Genomic DNA, 22251 nt, shown 5'->3' with positions numbered 1-22251 from the left:
CCCCCGCGCGGCCCCCGCCCCCCCCTGAACCCGCGCGCGGCCCCGCCCCCCCAGACCCCCCGCGCGGCCCCGCCCCCCCCTGAACCCGCGCGCGGGCCCCGCCCCCCCAGACCCCCCGCGCGGCCCCGCCCCCCCTGAACCCGCGCGCTGCCCCCGCCCCCCCTGAACCCGCGCGCGGCCCCCGCCCCCCCTGAACCCGCGCGCGGCCCCGCCCCCCTGAACCCGCGCGCGGCCCCGCCCCCCCCAGACCCCCCCGCGCGGCCCCCGCCCCCCCCTGAACCCGCGCGCTGCCCCGCCCCCCCTGAACCCGCGAGCGGCCCCCGCCCACCCTGAACCTGCGCGCTGCCCCCGCCCCCCTGAACCCGCGCGGCCCCCGCTCCCTGACCCCGAGTGACCCCTGACCCCGCGGATTACGCTGTGTTCAGACGGTGTCCAAACTTGGAGCGACTCTGACATTAAATTAATCCCATCTGCACTCTGACCCTGCCCTTAATCCTCACCCTACTCGCACCATAACGAAGCGTTAGATCAGTATAAAGCCATCTGCAGGTATTTTCAAGCTAACAATGATTTCTGCAGTTAGCGCTGAACTTTTTATTAATAAATTAGCTTTTTGATTTGTTCTTGGGTTGTCGGCGACACCAGCAAGGCAGCATTTATTGCTCATCGCTAATTGCCTTGAGGGCATTAAGAGTCCACTACAGAGAGTGGGGCTGGGGTCATATGTGGGCGCCATCAGGAAGGGGTTCGTTTCTTTGAAAGACATTAGTGAAGGAGGTGAGTTTTTGCAATAATCCAGCAGCTTTCATGGTTGTTTTCTGCTGTCAGCCCTCAAATGGCCAGATTTATTGAATTCAGTTTCACAGCGTGCTATGGGGCATTTAAACTCATGACCTCTGGTTTGCTAGCCCAGTTTGATAACCAGTCGGCTACCATACCCGAGTATATTAGTGATGTCCCGCAGCTCACAGCTAAAAGTGAAAGGTTTCATTGCCATGTCTCAAGCACCTTCTCCCTGTGTTCCTCTCGTCTGACTGCTACATTTCCCTCATTGTTTTCAAACACTAGCCCCGTACCGGTCCTAACCCGAGTTCGTCTGCCTCATTGCTGTTCTTCCTCATTATTGCTCTAACCCTAAACTTAACCCTAGGCCTAAGTGTCCACCGGTATGCTTGAGGCCTTCTGCGACCGGTGGGCACCGCAGGAACCAGCGTGTGTAGCAGACACGGGAAACATGATTTCATTTATTAAGTTTCCTTTTGTCTCCTATGATTTGGTTTTATTAGTTGTACCTCTCTAAAAACCCAGTGTCTCCTTATTGCTCCAATTTAAAGAAAAGAACTGTTAGATTCTCACTGACAAATATAGTAACCTTAACCCTAACCAAAACCCAAATTACGTAGTGTCAGCAGTGGCTCAGTGGGTAGCACTCTTGGCTCTGAGTCAGAAGGTTGAGGGAGTGCTGCACTGTCAGAGGTGCCGTCTTTCGGATGAGACGTTAAACTGAGGCCCCATCTGCTCGCTCAGGTGGACATAAAAGACCCCAGGCACTATTTCGAAGAAGAGCAGGGGAGTTATCCTCGGTGTCCTGGCTGATATTTATCCTTCAATCAACATCACTAAAACAGATAATCTGGCCATTATCACATTGCTGTTTGTGGGAGTATCCTACATTACAACAGTGACCACACTTCAAAAGTACTTCATTGGCTGTAAAGTGCTTTGAGACATCTCGAGGTTGTGAAAGGTGTTATAGAAATGCAAGTCTTTCTTATTCAAGGGTTTATTTAAATAAAGAATGTACATTCTATTTACTGTAATATAAATCAGGATTTTCTGTATTGCAACTCTTTGCATTTGTTGGGATTCAACAAGCTTCACAAACCGTTATTTACACCAAGTCCAGTACCAGGTTCTCACTTCAGGGCTCAATGTTCATGTGTTGGCCTGGCTTCCGATGTGTAGCGTTCACTTCTCCTCTCTGGTTTCAGTGTTGGTAGATCGCAAAGGAAAATGCAGCAACAATCCCCGTGATAGCAGCTATCCTTGCATAAGAAAATCGGGGGCTTTTCTGCTGGAAAAATTCCACGAATCCTTTTTCCTATTAAAAAAAAAATAAACTTCATTAGTGAATGCAGCAGCGTTTCTACATTTTTCAGGACATTATTACATGCACACAGTGGGGTCAGTTTTATAACTGAGAATTCCTGGTGCAGTTTCACGTGATGGGAGTGCATGTTGGGAGTTTGAGCATGGAGGCCAACACACGCCTGATTCGCAGGCCATGAATTTCCAGCCATTACATTTATGGATGAGAAATCATACAGGCCATGAATAGTGTGTGTGTGACTTCCATGGCCACATCCCTGATATGTGCACCCACTGGGTGTCGCTCTATGTCAGGAGCACTAAATTGTAAATTTTTCTCCACTCAACATGTCTTGTATATAATGGTGAACTGCTTCTGTACATTCAATGTGCACAATACACATTATATGTATATACAATACACATACTGTATAATATGCTCTTAATTCCCTTATAATTCTATTGTAATAATAATTATCTTTAAGGGTGACATACAAAGAAAAGGGGTAACTATGGGCAAGTACCATCACTGAGAGGTACCCACAGATATCCTGCCAGGCTCCAGTAATTTTCTGCTGTTCCTGTTCCCAGCACAGTTCCCTCTGAATAACTTGCAATAAGGGCAGTTAGTTGTGTGTTGCAGCATCAGAACACAACGCCATGGAGTGAAGGATCTGATGTATTGTCTGTAATTCTATGCAAGTTGTTGCATTTCTCTGCAGGAAGAGATGCTCAAGAAAACCATAGCATCCCTGAGTTGAGAGGGGGGAAAATCATGTAAGTTACCAGTATTTAGTGCCTCTTGCTGGAAGTGCAGGTGTATGAACCATCTGCTGAAGACAGATCACACTCGTCTCTTAGGCCAAATGGTCAATTAGCCCACTGACACTCACTATCAAGGAACACATGGCTGCTTGGTGGAAGGTGCTCAGTGACTATAGGACCATACCCCAGTGAGGAGCAAAGGGAGAAAGTTGGCAAGAATCTTTTGCCCATTGCTTTGGGCAATGTATATTACATGTCTGCATGTGTTGGCTCAGTTTGCTCAGATGCCCATCACAAGCAGAGCAAGGACGGTGTGCATTCTACACATTATTACTTGAGCAACAAGCAGTAAGGTAACACCCTCCACCAGTTTGAAGCGAGAGAGAAAAAAGTAACAGACTGAGGCGATTCTAGGGAATGGGGTGAATTGTTTTGGTTGTCCAGTTGACTGGCATGCAGAAAAACCATCACCATGACAAACCTTGAGTTTGGTTTAAAAAAGTTTTATATTAGGTGACTTTTACTGTATCATTGCAAGGAGGTTCTAATCCAGAAAATCCTCCCAACTTATAATAAATTTCACTAATACCTTTTTCAGTGTTGTTTCCAAGACGGTAATCCTTGAAATAGCTTGTGACAAGGGCAGTGAGATGGGAAAGGGGAGGGGGGTCTGCCATTCTAGGCACACAGGACCATGAACTAGAGAAACACAGGTTCTGTTCAACTGCTGACCTGAGTTGGACCTAATAGACATTGGTATTTCTCTGCAGGAAGAAGGTGAATTTGGATAGCATGCACTGGTGCCCATTTCGTGCCTTCTAGCATCAGGCCAAAGAGGAACTGGCAAAGCCAGGGCGTGCAAAAGGAATTGGATACAATCTGTAAATGGGCAAAAGAATGGCAGATGAAATTTATTAAAGTCAAGTGCAAAGTACTGCCCACTGGAAGGGAAAATGAGTATCGTAAGTATATTATGGACGGTGCAGGGATCTAGTAGATTTGTCACTTAACATGTGAAAGCAATAAATAAACAAAACAAATAGCATGCTGCATTATAGTGCCACGTTAGTTGAGTATAAGTCAGATAATGTCATGTTAAAGCGGTACAGTGCCCTGGTCAGACCTCACCTGTGCTTAGTTTTGGTCACTAAGACATCAGTAAAAGATTCAAGCCCTGCATCGGTGCAGAGAAGAGCCACAAGGCAGATCGCTGGAGTCAAAGGATTGAGTTGTGAAGGAAGACTGGAAAAACTGCGGCTCTTTCGCGCTGAAAGGAGACCGAAGAGGGGATCTTGTAGAGATGTACAAGATATTAAATAGCGTAGATATGGTAAGACCAGAGCACTACTTCAAAACAAAACATGAGGACAAGGGATCATAGTGAGAAGCAGATATCAGAAAAGACTTCTTCATACAAAGAGTGATCATTTTAAACAGATGGGTAGTAGAAGCAAAAACCTTAGATCCATTCAAGATGTGATTAGCAGTGAGGTAATGGGCGAACAGTATTTGTTTTTGGGAGAATAAGTTAAGGCAGACCAAATGACCTCCCTGGTTTGTACATTTCCTGTGAGTGCTGCCAAGCTGCTTGCCCCTTTGGCACAGAAGTTAATCACTGGAGTGAAAGTTGAGAAGAGGTGCCATTCATTGGTGAGTGAATACCCTCCACGCAATAGATCAACTATATAATAACATATTCAGTAAATGACTCAGCAAGGACTATATATGGCAAATTAAATTCCAGTTTGTCCTATGGAAAGGCAAGTACTTTGCAAATCTGCTCCAAATATTTAAACTTAAACGATGATGAGGGGGTTCCTTAAAGAGCAGGTTGGTTCATCCACAAACTTTCATGAACTGAAAAAAATCTAAATAAAACTGGGCTGACATGTTAACTTTTGATTAAAATATCTCTTACCCAGCCACCATTCGCCTTGATCCACGCAGCTTTGTGAGTCCAGGTGTGTTGGGCCACGCATTGAGCCATGTCCTCAATCAGTTGTCCCTCTGGGATACCTTTACTTCTCAAGTGTCTGACTAACGCTCCACAAAAAGCGTACAGAGTCACAAGTCTGCCCCAGTTATCAGCCCCGTCTGAGCAGATCTCCCTCATTAGCATGGGGAACGCTCGCTTCGCCTCCTCTACAGAACCGACGTTGAGTTTGTTGATGCAAAGCTTGAATTCCTGTTCATGTGTCTGTAAGGAGGAGCAAGACCGGCGCAGAGTTTCGGCCACGCTGTTAGTTGCGGGTCCTGATCGGGATCCTTCCAGTGCAAAACCTAAATAATCCTTCGCTAGAAAGTAGACGAAGCTCTCGGAGTGTGTATCCTCATGGCCCATAGTGAGTGCTGGTCCTTCTCAACCCCTCGCTCAGCCTCAATAGATTTTCACACTCTCGGCAATTTATACATTTCACAACCGAAACAAGGAACCATTTTTTTTCTAAACTATATTGGAACTTTCCATTTTGATAAGCCTGCTTATGTCATCGGACCGCCCACATTTTTTTTTGCAAATTTCCCACTGAGGTGTTCATCCGGAATACCCCAACCTCATTGTTGTTTCTCGACCTCAGATAGAAAGTGGAAAGTTTCGCATACTACACCTCGTGAACGATCACTCGACCACCCAAATGTTCAAAATGTGTTTCTTATTAACCCCCCCCCCCCACGTTTATATATTATTAGTATATATAAATTATGTATTAACAGGAGATAAAACCAGCTTCAAAAATTAATATCTTATATACAAAGAAAAAGAAAGAACTTGCATTTATATAGCGACTTTCACAACCTCAGGATATCCCAAAGTGCTTTACAGCCAATGAAGTATTTTTGAATTGTAGTCACTGTTCTAGTGTAGGAAAGGAGACAACTAATTTGAGCACAGCAAGATCCCACAAACAGCAATGTGATAATGAGCAGATAATCTGTTTCAGTGATGTTGATCGAGGGGTAAATATTGGCCCAGGACACCGGGGAGAACTCCCCTGCTCTTCCTCGAAATAGTGCCATGGAAGGGCAGACGGAGCCTCGGTTTAACGTCTCATCCAAAACACAGCACCTCCGACAGTGCAGCACTCCCTCAGCACTGCGCTGGAACGTCAGCCTACTTTTTGTGCTCAAGTTTCTGGAGTGAGACTTGAACCCACAACCTTCTGACTCCGAGCTGAGAGTGCTACCCACTGAGCCACGGCTGACACCTATCATATATGTATGATGATAGATATAAAATATATTTTACCACATGGTTCTATTTATTCATTTCTCTCTTTAGGTCTATCCCCAGCCTACTCTCTTGACAAGAAGATGGTCAAGTGACTGTCTATCAGGCCTTGCCCACTGCCAGTCTTGAGTTGCTGTTGGGAAGTTCACAGTGGTGTGGAACCTGATGTGTCTGCAATTTTGTTCCTCTGTGTGGGCAGATTTGCGTTTCCTCAATATATAAGCCCAGATTTAAAAGTTAGTGCTTGGGCACCTATTGGACGCAAACAGGCTTGGCCCATTCGGTGGCCTGGTATGTTGAACCAGTACAGTGATCTTTCCGTACCACCCGAATGGACTTGTTTTTTAACGCGACCACTGTGGTGGTATATATCAAACTTCTCGCTGTTTTCCCCACCAGTAATCTTACTATAAGGGAGCGTTGTTTTATTTTACAAAGGATACATGGTAAATGATGTAAAATGAGCCAGTAAACACATAAACAACAAAGGTGGCCACATTTGTTTACAAATCTAAAAGGTAGTCTGTTCTACTTAATCTTTGAAATGTCAACAAGGCCCCACTGCAGGTACTTGTACACAAAACTTAAGGCCAACACTCCAGTGCAGCACGGAGGGAGTGCTGCCTTGTCACATAATCTGCCTGTTCAGATGGCACTTCTTGAAAAACAGCTGGGGAATTCTCCCGGTGTTCTGCACAATATTTATCCCTCAATCAACACCACCAAAACAGGTTATTTAGTCATTTATCTCATTGCTGTTTGTGGGACCTTGCTATGCACAAATTGGTTGCCACATTTGCCAACATACAACAGTGACTACACTTAAAATAATTAATTGGCGTGCAGCGTTTTGAGATGTTCTGAGGATGTCAAAGGCACTACATAAATGCAAGCTGTTTTCTTTCAAATATCAGCACGAGATGTCCATTTCCAGTTTACCATTGTCCACCATGTAGTGGCTTTGCAAATTGGTTCATGTATAATTCAGGTAGAATATTTTAAAATAAAGATTCATTGTATGAAAAAAGGTGTTTATGTACAAGAATTTGATCATCTTTCACATTTTAAATACAGAACTATTTATGAGATCAATGAAAAGGTCAGAATCCACACATCTTACAGCAGTAAAACTCCCCAACCCACACACACTACATTCTCGTACAGGATCATTTTCATACCCCAGTTACCGTAAGTAGGATTAAAATGGCACAAACGAACTTTAAAAATAAACGAGTCTGTGAAATGATTCAGCCTCTTGTACTCTGGGCAAGTGTTGTTTTTGTTAGACCCGTGATTCTGAGAGTATGATGTTTTTCAATAACTACACAGATGCTGTAACTTAACAATCAATAGGTGTTTACTGGAGTAGGGTAGTCTCAAGACTGGGGGTACAGAGGCATGCTCAAGGCTTATATACAGGTGTGGTCACTGCCGGTACTACAGTATACAGGAGCTGTAAAAGTAGTTCTCTCTTAAAGGTACATACACTACAATTCCTCCCCTTTTAGATTAGCAGTACCCATAATATTCAAATAACAATTAACACTTTAACATGCACATTAAACAACAATAGTCCATTTTAAAGATTCAGTCTTTGGGGCGGCTTCCTGATCCTTTCGGGATAGCGCCTTTCCTGAGGTTCTTGTTCTTGGTGCGGAGGCGATTCTGGCCCCTTTTCGTCGGTTAGTTCATCGGTTTCCACTGCTACTGGTTCTGAGGTAGATGCTACCGGTATGTCGGGTTCATCCCCAGGTACGTGAGACATGGGGTTGACTCGTTCCTGTGATGCTAAGATCTGATCGACGTGGCGTCTCACAATGTTCTCCCCGACATCCACTGTGTACATTAATGGCCCCTGCCTTGTGCATATCGTTCCGGGTTGCCATTTCTCTGTTCGGTAGTCACGCGCCAAGACTGGTTGTCCTACATTGAAGCTCCTTGTCGGCTTCTCATTGATGTGCTGGAATTGTTTATCCTCCACATTTCTTCGCACATTTGGTCTGAGCAAATCCAGACGAGATCTCAACCTTCGGTTAAAGAACATCATGGCCGGGGTCAGGTTGGTAACTGCATGTGTCGCATTTCTGTAGGCTAATAAGAAATTGTCCACCTTATGCTGTAGTGGAATTTCATCGTTGCACATGGCCTTTATGAGTGTTGATCGTGAGGTATTGTTTCGAGGCTTCTTCTACCTCCATTTGCAAGTACGCCTGGGCTAGATCAATTTTGGTGAAGCGTTTACCTCCAGATAGCGAGGCGAAAATATCCTCAATTCGTGGAAGCGGATATTGTACCGTGTGAAGGACTGGGTTCACTGTCACCTTAAAATCCCCACAGATGCGGACCTTCTTTAGTTCCCCAGGCGTATTACTCAACGACCTCTTCATTACAGGAATGATGGGTGTAGCCCACTCGCTCCAGTCTACTTTGGACAATACTCCTGAACGTTCCAACCCTTCCAGCTCTGCTTTGACGGCTGGTCGGATCGCATAAGGCACTGGTCTGGCCTTAAGAAATATTGGGCTTGCATTTTCTTCTATTTTAATCATCGCTGTTATGCCTTTTAGTGTTCCGAGTCCCTCCTGGAACACTTCTTTTGCGTCAGTTAGCATTTTTGACAGTCGTCCAGGTGTGACGTCGTCATCCTTTTTGGCCTCAACCTTCAGTGCCTGTATGGAATGCCAATCTAATTGTATTTTCCGGATCCATTCACGTCCTAGTAGTGGTGGTCCTCCATCTGGCAATACATATAGGTCCATTTTAGGTATTTCCTGGCCTTTGTATATCACTTTCACCCTTATTTTTCCTTTGGGGTAGACCTTTTGCCCCGTGTACGTCTTCAAGACAATCTCTGTAGCTTTCAAGGGTATATGTGAAAATAGCTGCTTGTAGTCCCTTCGGTTTATGACTGTTAGGGCTGATCCTGTGTCCAATTCCATTTTCACTTGGACTCCGTCTATCTTGAGTGTAACCCAGATAGTCTGGTGATCCTCCATTTTGGTTACCTTATGTAGTTTCAGACAACCCAGCTCCTTGCTTCCGGAGTCTGTATCACTTTTCTGTTCATCTGAACTACTGTCCATCACCTTATGTACCTTTTCGTACTTCTCCTGTGGAAATTTCTTGCTGTTGGTTTTCTTCCCAGACCTGCAGACTCTTGCTATGTGTCCTGCTTTTCCACACTGTCTGCACACTTGATCCTTGAACCAACAATCCTTCTGGTCGTATGTTGTTCTGCCGCAGCGATAACACTTCCCTGTTCTATAGGGCATTTCATTGGTGCCATATTCTTGCGGTCTCCGTTGTATCTCTGCAGCGCCCCTTGCGGCTGCTTCGTGTGATACTGCCATGCTGAAAGCCTTGTCCAGCGTAAGATCCTTTTCTGATAGAAGCCGTTTCTGGGTTCCTTCACTTTGAAGCCCACACACAAACTTGTCCCTTAACGTATCTGCTAGTCCCACTCCAAACTGGCAGTGTTTCGATAGCTTGCGCAGTTCCGTTAAGTACTCAGCACTGCTTTCGTCTTTATGTTGGTTCCTTTTATGGAACTTAAATCTTTCTGCTATCAGCAGCAGTGTGGGGTTTAAGTGGTCCTGTAGGATTTCTACTATGCTTTCGAAATTCTTATTCACGGGCTTCTCTGGGGTTATTAGGTTTCGCAGTAAACCATAAGTTTTTGCACCCATGGAATTTAACAAAACCAGTGCTTTCCTAGCATCTGGCACTTCATTCGCCCTGCAGTACACCTCAATACGTTCCACATATGTCGCCCAATCTTCGACTTCATTGTCGAACGTAGAGATACTGCCACTCTTCGGCATCCCTGGGTGTGATTTAACTGTCAAAAATGGCGTCTCCCGCGCTCTCCCTTCTTCTCCGCTGGCACAAAATGGCGTCTCCCGCGCTTTCCTTTCTTCCCGCGCTCGCCCTTCTTCTCTGCTGCGGCTTCTAAAAATGGCTTCTCCCGTGCTCTTCCTTCTTCTCCGCAGCTCAATGGCGTCTCCCACGCTCTCCCTTCTTCTCCCCGCGGACACTGTTCAGCCCTTGAGCCCTGGCTGTGCTCTGCGCGTTTTTTTTTTCTGTGCGCCTTTCCCGTTTCCGCCGCTCGGTCCTGAACCCAGCTGCTGCTTTACCCTCTCTCTCTCCGTTTTGTTTTTCCTCGACGCAGCTCGGTTTTCAACCCCCAGCTGCGCCCTGTGCGCTTCACCCTTTCTCTTACCCCATCGACGCTGCTCAGCTTTTTCTCTGCCGTCGGTCGGCTCCAGCCGCCGCTGTCCGGGAAGGGTCTGCGCTGTACCTGTTGTCAGTCTGTTGCTGATCGTCGTGGCTGGGGAACCAAGCCCGACTCTCCACAGCCTCCCCTGCGATGTTCACTCTCTGCCGGACGACTGGGCGGTTGCTCGCGGTCGACGCCCGTGCTTCTGGCCTCGACTTTCTTCCACCGCCCTCCCGGAGCGAATCCTCGAAGGGAAATGCAGAGTTGCAGGTAGATTCGAATCGACACTCATCGCCACTGTTAGATCCGTGATTCTGAGAGTATGATGTTTTTCAATAACTACACAGATGCTGTAACTTAACAATCAACAGGTGTTTACTGGAGTAGGGTAGTCTCAAGACTGGGGGTACAGTGGCATGCTCAAGGCTTATATACAGGTGTGGTCACTGCCAGTACTACAGTATACAGGAGCTGTAAAAGTAGTCCTCTCTTAAAGGTACATACACTACAGTTTTAAATAATCTTCTGTTGTTCACTTGGCCAGTAACGAATTCAGTCTTATCGTTGTAATCACTTTATTTTTTCTACTTTAACATAAAAAACAATCTAAAAGCAGAGTATAATTTCTTCAGGGTATAATGCAATTTACAAGCAAAGTTTTGTCAGCAGATCTGTGTACGTTTCTCTATTCTAAAACTTAACACAAAAGCTTTTTTATACACTGTTTTCTCCTTATCAAACTGGAAATGGCCTTTCCTTATGTGGTAGTTTCCAGTCAATGCTCCATCCTTCAGCTGATTCTTACGCACACAAGTTTACATTTCTCTGCAACAGACATACATCAACAACCTATCGCGTAAGTTGCAGTAGTGTGTAGTAGGATGTTTATAGCATGGCATTACTATAAACATTCTAAGGCCTTACTTCAATCATGCACACTGGCTGTTGCTCGGGTAATCTGTAATTCTTTCTCTTTCTCTCTCGGGAGAGCTATAGTGATAGGGGATTCTATTGTAAGGGGAAGAGATAGGCGTTTCAACAGCTGCAAATGAGACTCCCGGATGCAAGGGTCAAGGATGTCTCAGATTGGCTGCAGGGCATTCTGGAGGGAGAGGGTGAACAGCTAGTTGTTGTGGTGCATATAGGTACCAACGATATAGGTAAAAAATGGGATGAGGTCCTAAAAGCTGAATATAGGGAGTTAGGAGGTAAATTAAAAAATAGGACCTCAAAGGTAGTAATCTCAGGATTGCTACCAGTGCCACGTGCTAGTCAGAGCAGAAATAGAAGGATATTTCAGATGAATACATGGCTAGAGGAATGGTGCAAGGAGGAGGGATTCAAATTCCTGGGACATTGGAACTGGTTCTGGGGGAGGTGGGACCAGTACAAACTGGACGTTTTGCACCTGGGCAGGACCGGGACCAATGTCCTAGGGGGAGTATTTGCTAGTGCTGTTGGGGAGGGTTTAAACTAAAATGGCAGGGGGTTGGGAACCTGTGCAGGGAGACAGAAGGAAGGGAAGCAAGGATAAAAACAAAAGACAGGAAGGAGAAAAGCAAAACTGGAAGGCAGAGAAATCAAGGGTGTAAATGAAACAGGGCCACAGTAAATAATAATTCTAAAAGGACTAAGAGTGTTAAAAAAACAAGCCTGAAGGCTTTGTGTCTTAATGCGAGGAGCATTCGTAATAAGGTGGATGAATTAGCTACGCAAATAGATGTAAACGGATATGATATAATTGGGATTATGGAGACATGGCTCCTGGGAATTCAACAACCAGGGGTATTCAATATTCAGGAAGGACAGGCAAAAAGGAAAAGGAGGTGGGGTAGCATAGCTGGTTAAAGAGGAGATTAACACAATAGTAAGGAAGGATATTAGCTCTGATGATGTGGAATCTGTATTGGTAGAGCTGAGAAATACCAAGGGGCAGAAAACGTTAGTGGGAGTTGTATACAGACCCCCAAACAGTAATGCTGAGGTTGGGGATGGCATTAAATGGGAAATTAGAGACGCGTGCAATAAGGGCACAGCAGTTATCATGGGTGACGTTAATCTACATACAGATTGGGCTAACCAAATTAGTAACAATACTGTGGAGGAGGAATTCCTAGAGTGTATACGGGATGGTTTCCTGGACCAATATGTCGAGGAACCAACTAGAGATTAGGCCATCTTAGACTGGGTATTAGGTTAAGGGTTAAGGACATCTCCTCTGGGCTGGAAAGAAACTTGCAGTGGGAGGGGGTGGATCCAGTTGTCGTGGTCCATGTTGGTACAAACGACGTAGATAGGACTAGGAAGCCGGTTCTGTTAAAGGAGTATGAGCAGCTAGGGGTCAAATTAAAAAACAGAACCTCAAGGGTAATAATCTCTGGATTATTACCTGAGCCACGAGCGAATTTGGCTAGGACAAATAAAATTAGAGAGTTAAATGCGTGGCTCAAAGACTGGTGTGGGAGAAATGGGTTTTGCTTCCTGGGACACTGGCACCAGTACTGGGGCAGGAGGGAGCTGTTCCGTTGGGACGGGCTTCACTTGGCCAGTGCTGGGACTAGAGTCCTGGCGGATCATATAACTAGGGCTGTAGAGAGGGCTTTAAACTAACTAGTGGGGGGGAAGTTCCTAGAGAGCAAATAATAAAAATGACAACAGAGAAGGTCATAGACTTAGGTAGCAGTGGGGAAATTAAAAGCCAGAGCGTGTCAGGAAGGGGCAGAAGGTATGGAGTAAAAGGTAAAGTAATAAAAAGGGCAAAAGCAGGAACTAAGTGTCACAAAACATGTTTGAAAGTTCTCTATCTGAATGCACGTAGCATTCGTAACAAAATAGACGAGTTAATGGCACAAATAACTACATATGGGTATGATCTTGTGGCCATTACAGAAACATGGCTGCAGGGTGACAATGCCTGGGAATTAAACATACCAGGTTATTTAACGATCAGGAAGGACAGGCAGGAAGGAAGGGGAGGTGGGGTGGCTATGTTAATAAAGGAAGGAATCACTGTAATACAGAGAAATGATATTGGGTCAAAAGATCAGGATAATGAAACAGTTTGGGTGGAGGTAAGGAATAATAAGGGGAAAAAAACACTAGTGGGCGTAGTCTATAGGCCTCCGAACAGTTGCAACTCTGTTGGAAGGAGTATCAATCAGGAAATAGTTGAGGCTTGTAATAAGGGAACATCTATAATTATGGGGGATTTTAACTATCATATTAATTGGACAAATCAAATTGGACAGGGCTGCCTTGAGGATGAGTTCATTGAGTGTATTAGGGATGGGTTTCTTGAGCAGTATGTAACTGAACCGACCAGGGGGCAAGCAACCTTAGATCTGGTCCTGTGTAACGAGACAGGATCAATTAAAAATGTCCTAGTAAAGGATCCCCTTGGAATGAGTGACCATAACATGGTTGAATTCCATATTCAATTAGAGGGTGAGAAGGTTGGATCTCAAACAAGCGTGCTAAGCTTGAATAAAGGAGACTATGAAGGTATGAGAGCGGAATTGAGTAGAGTGGATTGGTAAAATAAATTAAAGGGAAGACGATACATGATCAGTGGTGTACATTTAAGGAGTTATTTTACAACTTCCAAAATATATATATTCCACTGAAAAGAAAAGGGTGTAAAAGAAAAGACAGCCATCCGTGGCTAAGTAAAGAAATTAAGGAGAGTATTCGACTAAAAACAAGGGCATATAAGGTAGCCAAATCTAGTGGGAGTATAGAGGATTGGGAGAACTTTAAAAGACAGCAAAAAATAACAAAAAGATTGATTAAGAAAGGGAAGATAGATTATGAAAGTAAATTAGCAAAAAATATAAAAACAGATAGTAAGAGTTTTTATAGTTATATAAAAAGAAAAAGGGTGGCGAAAGTAAATGTTGGTCCCTTAGAGGATGAGACCGGGAAATTAATGGTGGGAAATATGGAGATGGCAAAAACACTGAATGAATATTTTATATCAGTCTTTACAGTAGAGGACACTAACAATATCCCAACACTGGACAAACAGGGGGCTATAGGGGGGGAGGAGCTAAACACGATCAAAATCACTAAGGAAGTGGTACTCGGTAAAATAATGGGACTCAAGGCGGATAAATCACCTGGACCTGATGGCTTACATCCTAGGGTCTTGAGGGAAGTGGCGGTAGGGATTGTGGATGCATTGGTAATAATTTTCCAAAACTCCCTGGACTCAGCAAAGGTCCCGGCAGATTGGAAAACTGCTAATGTAACACCCTTATTTAAAAAGGGCAGTAGACAGAAGGCTGGAAACTATAGACCGGTTAGCCTAACATCTGTGGTAGGTAAAATTTTGGAGTCCATTATTAAGGAGACAGTAACAGGACATTTGGATAATCATCATTTAATAGGACAAAGTCAGCATGGTTTTATGAAGGGGAAGTCATGTTTGACAAATTTGCTGGAGTTCTTTGAGGAAGTAACATATAGGGTGGATAGTATTTAGACTTCCAAAAGGCATTTGACAAGATGCCACACAAAAGATTATTGCTTAAGATAAAAAATCACGGGATTGGGGGTAATATTCTGGCATGGATAGAGGATTGGCTATCTAACAGAAGGCAGAGAGTTGGGATAAATGGTTCATTCTCAGACTGGCAATCAGTAACTAGTGGTGTTCCGCAGGGGTCAGTGCTGGGTCCCCAACTCTTTACAATCTATATTAACGATTTGGAGGAGGGGACCGAGTGTAACATATCAAAGTTTGCAGATGATACTAAGATGGGAGGGAAAGTAGTGAGTGAGGAGGACATAAAAAACCTGCAAGGGGACATAGACAGGCTAAGTAAGTGGGCAGAGATTTGGCAGATGGAATACAATACTGGAAAGTGTGAGGTTATGCACTTTGGCAGGAAAAATCGTAGAGCAAGTTATTATCTTAATGGCAAGAAACTGGAAAGTACTGAAGTACAAAGGGATCTGGGGGTCCTGGTGCACGAAACTCAAAAGGTTAGTATGCAGGTGCAGCAAGTGATTAAGAAGGCCAGTGGAATGTTGGCTTTCATTGCTAGGGGGATAGAATATAAAAATAGGGAGGTATTGCTTCAGTTGCACAAGGTATTGGTGAGACCGCACCTGGAATACTGCATACAGTTTTGGTGTCCATACTTAAGAAAAGACATACTTGCTCTCGAGTCAGTACAAAGAAGGTTCACTCGGTTATTCCCGAGGATGAGGGGATGGACATATGAAGAGAGGTTGAGTAGATTGGGACTCTACTCATTGGGAGTTCAGAAGAATGAGAGGCGATCTTATTGAAACATATAAGATTGTGAAGGGGTTGGATCGGGTGGATGCGGGGAGGATGTTCCCGATGATGGGTGAAACTAGAACTAGGGGGCATTGTCTTAGAATAAGGGGCTGCTCTTTCAAAACTGAGATGAGGAGGAACTACTTCACTCAGAGGGTGGTAGGTCCATGGAATATGCTGCCCCAAAAAGCTGTAGAAGCTACATCATTACATAAATTTAAAACAGAAATAGACAGTTTCCTAGAAGTAAAGGGAATTAAGGGTTACGGGGAGCAGGCAGGAATTTGGACATGAGTCTAGGTTCGGATCGGACATGGCCCTGTGGGTAGCGGAGCAGGCACAGGGGCCGTGTAGCCTGATCCTGCTCCTATTTCGTGTGTCTAATTCTGTTAGATTCAGGAGATGGTTCTGTGATAGTAGATTGGCGGTTAGGATCAGATCAGCCATGATCTTATTGAATGGCGGAGCAGGCTCGAGGGGCCGATTGGCCTACTCCTGCTCCTATTTCTTATGTTCTTATGTGAAAGGATTAATTAGCAATCTTGTTGTGCGAGGCCCCTTGGGGAGGAGCAATCATAATAGGATAGAATTCTTCATTAAGATGGAGAATGAAGTAGTTGACTCAGAGACTAGGGTCCTGAATTTAAATAAAGGAAACTACGATGGTATGAGGCGTGAGTTGGCTAGGATGGATTGGGGAACGTTACTTAAAGGGTTGACGGTGGATAGGCAATGGCAAACATTTAAAGATCGCATGGATGAACTACATAATTTGTTCATCCCTGTCTGGCATAAAAAGAAAAAGAAAAAGGTGGCTCAACCGTGGTTAACAAAGGAAATTACGGATAGCATGAGATCCAAGGAGAGGACATATAAATTGGCCAGAAAAAGCAGCAAACCTGAGGATTGGGAGCAGTTTAGGATTCAGCAAAGGAGGACAAAGGGATTAATTAAGAGGGGGAAAATAGATTATGAGAGTAAACTTGCAGGGAACATAAAAACTGACTGTAAAAGCTTCTATAGATATGTGAAGAGAAAAAGATTGGTGAAGTCAAGCGTAGGTCCCTTGCAGTCAGAATCAGGGAAATTTATAATGGGGAACAAAGAAATGGCGGACCAATTAAATACATACTTTGGTTCTGTCTTCACAAGGGGGAACACAAATAACCTCCCAGGGATGTCGTGGAACATAGGGTCTAATGAGAGGGAGGAACTGATTGAAATCAGTATTTGTAGGGAAATGGTGTTAGGGAAATTGGCAGGATTGAAGGCCGATAAATCCCCAGGGCCTGATAATCTACATCCTAGGGTACTCAAGGAAGTGGCCCTAGAAATAGTAGATGCATTGCTGGTCATCTTCCAAAATTCTATAGACTCTGGAACAGTTTCGATGGATTGGAGGGTAGCTAATATTACCCCACTATTTAGAAAAGGTGGTAGAGAAAAAATTGAGAATTATAGACAGCTAAGCCTGACATCGGTAGTGGGGAAAATGCTAGAGTCCATTATAAAAGATGAAATAGCAGAGCACTTGGAAAACAGTGACAGGATCGGACAAAGTCAACATGGATTTACAAAAGGTAAATCATGCTTGACTAATCTACTGGAATTTTTTGAGGATGTATCTGGTAGAATAGATAGGGGAGAACCAGTGGATGTGGTGTCTTTGGACTTTCAGAAGGCTTTCGATAAGGTCACGCATAAGAGATTAGTATGCAAAGTTAAAGAACATGGGATTGGGGGTAAGGTACTGACTTGGATTGAGAACTGGTTGGCAGACAGGAAGCAAAGAGTTGGAATAAATGGGTCTTTTTCCGAGTGGCAGGCAGTGACTAGTGGGGTACCGCAGAGATTGGTGCTAGGACCCCAGCTATTCACAATATATATTAATGATCTAGACGAGGAAACTAGATGTAATATCTCCAAGTTTGCAGACAACACAAAGCTGGGTGGGCGTGTGTGCTGTGAGGAGGATGCAGAGAAACTCCAGTATGATTTGAACAGGTTGGGTGATTGGGCAGATGCATGGCAGATGCAGTATAATGTGGATAAATGCGAGGTTATCCACTTTGGTGGCAAAAACAGGAAGGCAGATTATTATCTGAACGGCAATAGATTGGGAAAAGGAGAAGTGCAACGAGACCTGGGTGTCCTTGTGCACCAGTCGCTGAAGGTAAGCATGCAGATGCAGCGGGCAGTTAAGAAGGCAAATGGTATGTTGGCCTTCATAGCGAGAGGGTTTGAGTACAGGAACAAGGATGTCTTGCTGCAGTTGTACAGGGCCTTGGTGAGGCCACATCTTGAGTATTGTGAGCAGTTTTGGTCGCATTATCTGAGGAAGGATGTACTTGCCATGGAAGGAGTGCAGCGAAGATTCACCAGGCTGATACCTGGGATGGCAGGAATGACGTATGAGGAGAGATTGGATCGATTGGGCTTGTATTCGCTGGAGTTTAGAAGAATGAGAGGGGATCTCATCGAAACTTATAAAATTCTAACAGGACTAGACAGACGAGATGCTGGAAGGATGTTCCCGATGGTCGGGGAGTCCAGAACCAGGGGTCACAGTCTAAGGATAAGGGGTAAGCCATTTAGGACAGAGATGAGGAGGAATTTCTTCACCCAGAGAGTGGTGAACCTGTGGAATTCTCTGCCAAAGAAGGCAGTAGAGGCCAATTCATTAAATATATTCAAGAAGGAGTTGGATATATTTCTTAAGGCCAAAGGGATAAAGGTATATGGAGGGAAGGCAGAAACAGGGTACTGAATTTGGATGATCAGCCATGATCTAATTGAATGGCGGAGCAGGCTCGAGGGGCTGAATGGCCTACTCCTGCTCCTATCTTCTATGTTTCTAGACTGTTGCTAGGCTAGGGTATCTCTCTCTCCATCATGTACCAACACTTTGCAGCTTTCAGAAGATCAATCTGAGACTGAGAACTTACTGTGCAGTAAATTCCAGTGATTAAACCTGTGTTCCTCGAGTCAGTAGCACACCAATACCCTGTACTATCAAGGTGCCAGAAATCTGATCTTTCCTAGGTTAGTGAGGGGTTGTTGACTTGCTGTGGGTATGTGTCAGGTAAAAGCCGAAAATCATTCGGCACCTTTTCTAATTGGTGGCAGTTATTGACTATCTATCGGCTTGTGTGTCGTTACCTGGGGTAGGATGGCTCGTGCGATTATCCCACTGGTTCAAGACCGTGCTCCTGTTGTTTACCATGGAGCCACGCTGAGATGTTATTGATGTCACCAAGGCAGTGTAACAGGAAGGGAGAGCCAACTTCGATGGTCTCCAGGCAGGCAATAGACTAAAGCATCAAAGTCATTCATGGTGAATATTCTCTGTCTCTATAAAGAGGTTTTTGTCTCCATGGGTTGTTTAAGTGCACACCACGGAGCCTCATGGGTAACGTATAAAATGTTCCCTTTATTTTGCACAAATCTCAGCTTGCTGATACTAACTGGTCTTGGTGTTCTGGTTTGAGATTTACTCACCAATGAGAGAACAGCACTAAGAACAGCCCTTTCCAAATTACCAGACCCACAAAATTCAACCAGGACAAAGCAGCGAATAAAACATCGAAGTACAAATAACAATGGCCCAGAATTTGCTGAGGAAATAACAGTGAGTTTAATGCACACACTGTTATTAGTGTGTCAAAAACCCAGCAAGTTTTGGTGAGCAAGAGATACGGTGTGAGTTGCGAATCGCCACGAATTTCCCTGGTGGGTCGAAGGGAATGGGTGATGAACAAGAGGCCAAGTTTCAAGAAATGCAGAGTTCTTGGAGAGTTGTAGGGTTGGAGAAGGTTGCAGAGATAGAGTCGAGGTCATGATTTAAACACAAGGATGAGAATTTTAAATGTGACGTGCCAGTCTAAGTCAGTGAAGATGGGGTGATGGGAGTAGGATAGGATGGGGGCAGAATAGTTTTGAATGAGCTGAAGTTTATGGAGGATGGGAGCAGAGCATTGAAATAGTCTAGTCTGGAGGTTTCCGCAGCAGATAGGCTGAGGCAGGGGTAGAGACGGGCGATGTTATGGAGGTGAAAACAGACTGTCTTTGCGATGAAGAGGTTAGGTGGTTGGAAGCTCAGTTTCGCTCTATGCAGGAGTACCTTTTCCCTCTCTGTAAGTGTCCTTGTTTTTAGCATGATATCTTTTAGCTTATACTCAACTGACCTAGCATTGTAATTCAGCATTCTATTGGCATTGTTTATAGTTGCCCCACAGTTTTTGATGTGCTACATGACAAAACTACAGGAAACTCTTTTTTATCCGGCACCGACGGGACCGGCGTGGTGCCGGTTTATCAAAAAGTCCGGATTACAGAGAGGTATAGTTACCAAGGTACGAGAGCCCCGTACACGGCCACAGATCCAGGCGTCCCTGTTGCATGGCAACAGGTGCAGGAACCCTGGTTACACGGCCACTAATATGAAGTAAAACTTACCTGAACCTGCTCCTGAATTTTGCCGGTTAAGAGAGATTTCCGGTTATTTAGGTGCCGGTAAAAAGAGTGAAGTAAGATATTAAAAATTGGATTTAATAAGGAAAAACAAACCAGGATTCATCTGTAACACCAATATACAAAATGGAGGGAATAGGTTAATTCGTGCTCCGAGTTGAACAATAGAAGTCTGTAAAAGTTGTATAAACCCAGATAAGGTTTAAACAGGACTACGGGTTAACTGCTGAGAGATTAAAACTGTCAAAACAACCCCTTAGAAAGAGGGAGAGATATATGGGTTCGGCCACGCGAGTCGACACCTTTGCACTTAAGGGTTTGTTAAGTGTGAAGCTCAATAGGGTTCTATTCTTTTAACTAACTAAAGTGTTTTTGCTCTGTAGAAATAATTTAAGAGAGAGAGACAGAAAATCTGCGGATTGCCCGCTTTGGAAAGATCTACTATCTTAGAGAAATACTTAAAAAGACCAAGCCATCTGACAACAGCAAATGGACGATCGTAAAGTAATAAAGTTGAGGCCCCTGGGTCATGAGAAAGTAACAGGACCAACTGATAACGAAATGTGAGATTTGTAAGCGACTGGAAGAATGGAATGTCACGGTTTTATAATTACAATTTAACTATAATTCTGTATATGCTAATAAGCTTATCCCCGCCTTTAGGGCAGGGCCTTAATTTTTGTATAACTGTGTGAACCTCAAGAGATTCGGTGGAGTCGGAGCCTTGTGTTGGGACGCAAGAGCCATAGCTCCCCAGGCCTGAATAAACCGTTTTTACTTCAATTATTGGGTCTGTCTTTCTTATAACAAGCCAGTGTTGTCGACTTTGTATATCACTTAGTCCACACTTTGGGGGCTTACATCAAGAGAGTTTCCTGTAGTATAAGATCTCGAACCCTTTCTCGAACCTTGAGCCAAACCTATCCCATCCGTAGTATTCGTGTGCCATTTGTTTTTCCCGCCACTGTGTACTACCTTGTATGTGGATTGAATTTCATCTGTTATTGACGTGCCCAATTGCAGATTTTATCTAACTCCCGTTGTCGGTCCCTGCGTGCTTCATTCAGCTCGACAGCTCTTCCTAGTTTATTATCATCTGTGAACTTGAGCAGTTTGCATTGATTTCATTAGTGTGGATCAGAAACAGTAGAGGTTTCGGCACCATTCCCTGGGGCACGCCACTCGGTAACGTCATTCCCCGAACAAGCTATCTTTCCTTCAGCCTCTGCCTTATCCACTCACATGTTTACACTGAATTCCCACTGCTTTCAGCTTCAGGATCAGCCTTAACTTTACCAGACAACTTTCTCAAGAAAATCAAGTTCAGTCAAGCAGGATTATCCTCTTCTGCAGCCATCTTGACTGTTATTTATTAGATTATCCTCATGCATAGCTTCAGTAGGTTCCCTCCTGGTGATTGATTCCATTATTTTACCAGGTATTGTGACGTTCCACTGATGGGTCTGCAGTTGCCTGGTTGAGATTGGCCCCTTTCTATGTTAGCTTGTTTCCCCACTAATGGAATCTCCACCAATTCACTAACTTTCTCATGATCATTAGCTCTTCACAAATGTCATCCCATGTCTCCCTTAATCCCTTGGAATAGGGGATATGTTTGTTTTGAGCCCTCTAAGCCTGGCTAGAACCTCCATCTTGTTGATGATCAGGTCTTTAAGTCTGTGTTGATCACTTTCATCACAGGAGGACATTGCTGAAGTCTTTTATAATGATCACTCCAAGTAAGCTTTCATTGATTATTACAAATATTCTCTCTTCATCCTCAGTTTCATTGGCATCCTTTAAGGTTCTCGCTCCCTCCCTGACTACCCTCTTGCTGTTGTAGTACCAGAGGAATTTCTTGCTGTTATGTTTAGCATCTGTGGCTTTATTCATTCCAGTTCCCTTTAATGACGCTTTTGATGTGCTTCTGAAGTTTCTGTCATCTACCAAGAGCCACTTCCCCACCTCCTTCTTCCTGCGGGCTTTTTAGCATGAATTTTGCTTCCTCATTTCACTTCTGATTTTCTCAATGAACCTTGCGTGTCATGTTATGTGAATTACAATTTAATCTTAGGTATGTATGTGTGAAGTAGTTTCTCGGTATCTACCCTATTCTTGCTGACACACTGGGTCATGACGATATCGTGCAAATGTATTTACTAATTCTGACTCTGGCCCACTTCCTGGTTTATACTTGGTTGA

At 44.3% G+C, this 22251-nt stretch overlaps 1 protein-coding gene and 1 long non-coding RNA gene across 2 annotated transcripts; one reads left to right on the top strand and one right to left on the bottom strand.

Annotated features, from left to right (window-relative positions):
* Positions 1-361: 361 nt before the first annotated feature.
* Positions 362-20832, top strand: LOC147100154 (uncharacterized). The gene is made up of 3 exons (XR_015073844.1): positions 362-777; positions 3624-3815; positions 20433-20832. It is a non-coding gene; the product is annotated as an uncharacterized LOC147100154 (long non-coding RNA).
* Positions 1774-5489, bottom strand: LOC147100155 (bcl-2-related protein A1-like). Its single transcript, XM_085968916.1, has 2 exons — positions 4772-5489; positions 1774-2101 (listed from the first exon to the last, which is right to left on the bottom strand). The coding sequence occupies exons 1-2, from the start codon at positions 5192-5194 to the stop codon at positions 1988-1990; spliced, it is 537 nt and encodes a 178-aa protein (XP_085825042.1). The 5' UTR covers positions 5195-5489; the 3' UTR covers positions 1774-1987.
* Positions 20833-22251: the final 1419 nt, after the last annotated feature.

The sequence above is a fragment of the Somniosus microcephalus genome, chromosome 27 (assembly GCF_052327205.1).
Source record: "Somniosus microcephalus isolate GS21.2 chromosome 27, FLI_Smic_1.0, whole genome shotgun sequence".
In the NCBI taxonomy this organism is placed as follows: domain Eukaryota; kingdom Metazoa; phylum Chordata; class Chondrichthyes; order Squaliformes; family Somniosidae; genus Somniosus; species Somniosus microcephalus.
The sequence above is the reverse complement of the archived record's forward strand: the minus strand, read 5'-3'. Positions and strand labels throughout refer to the sequence as shown.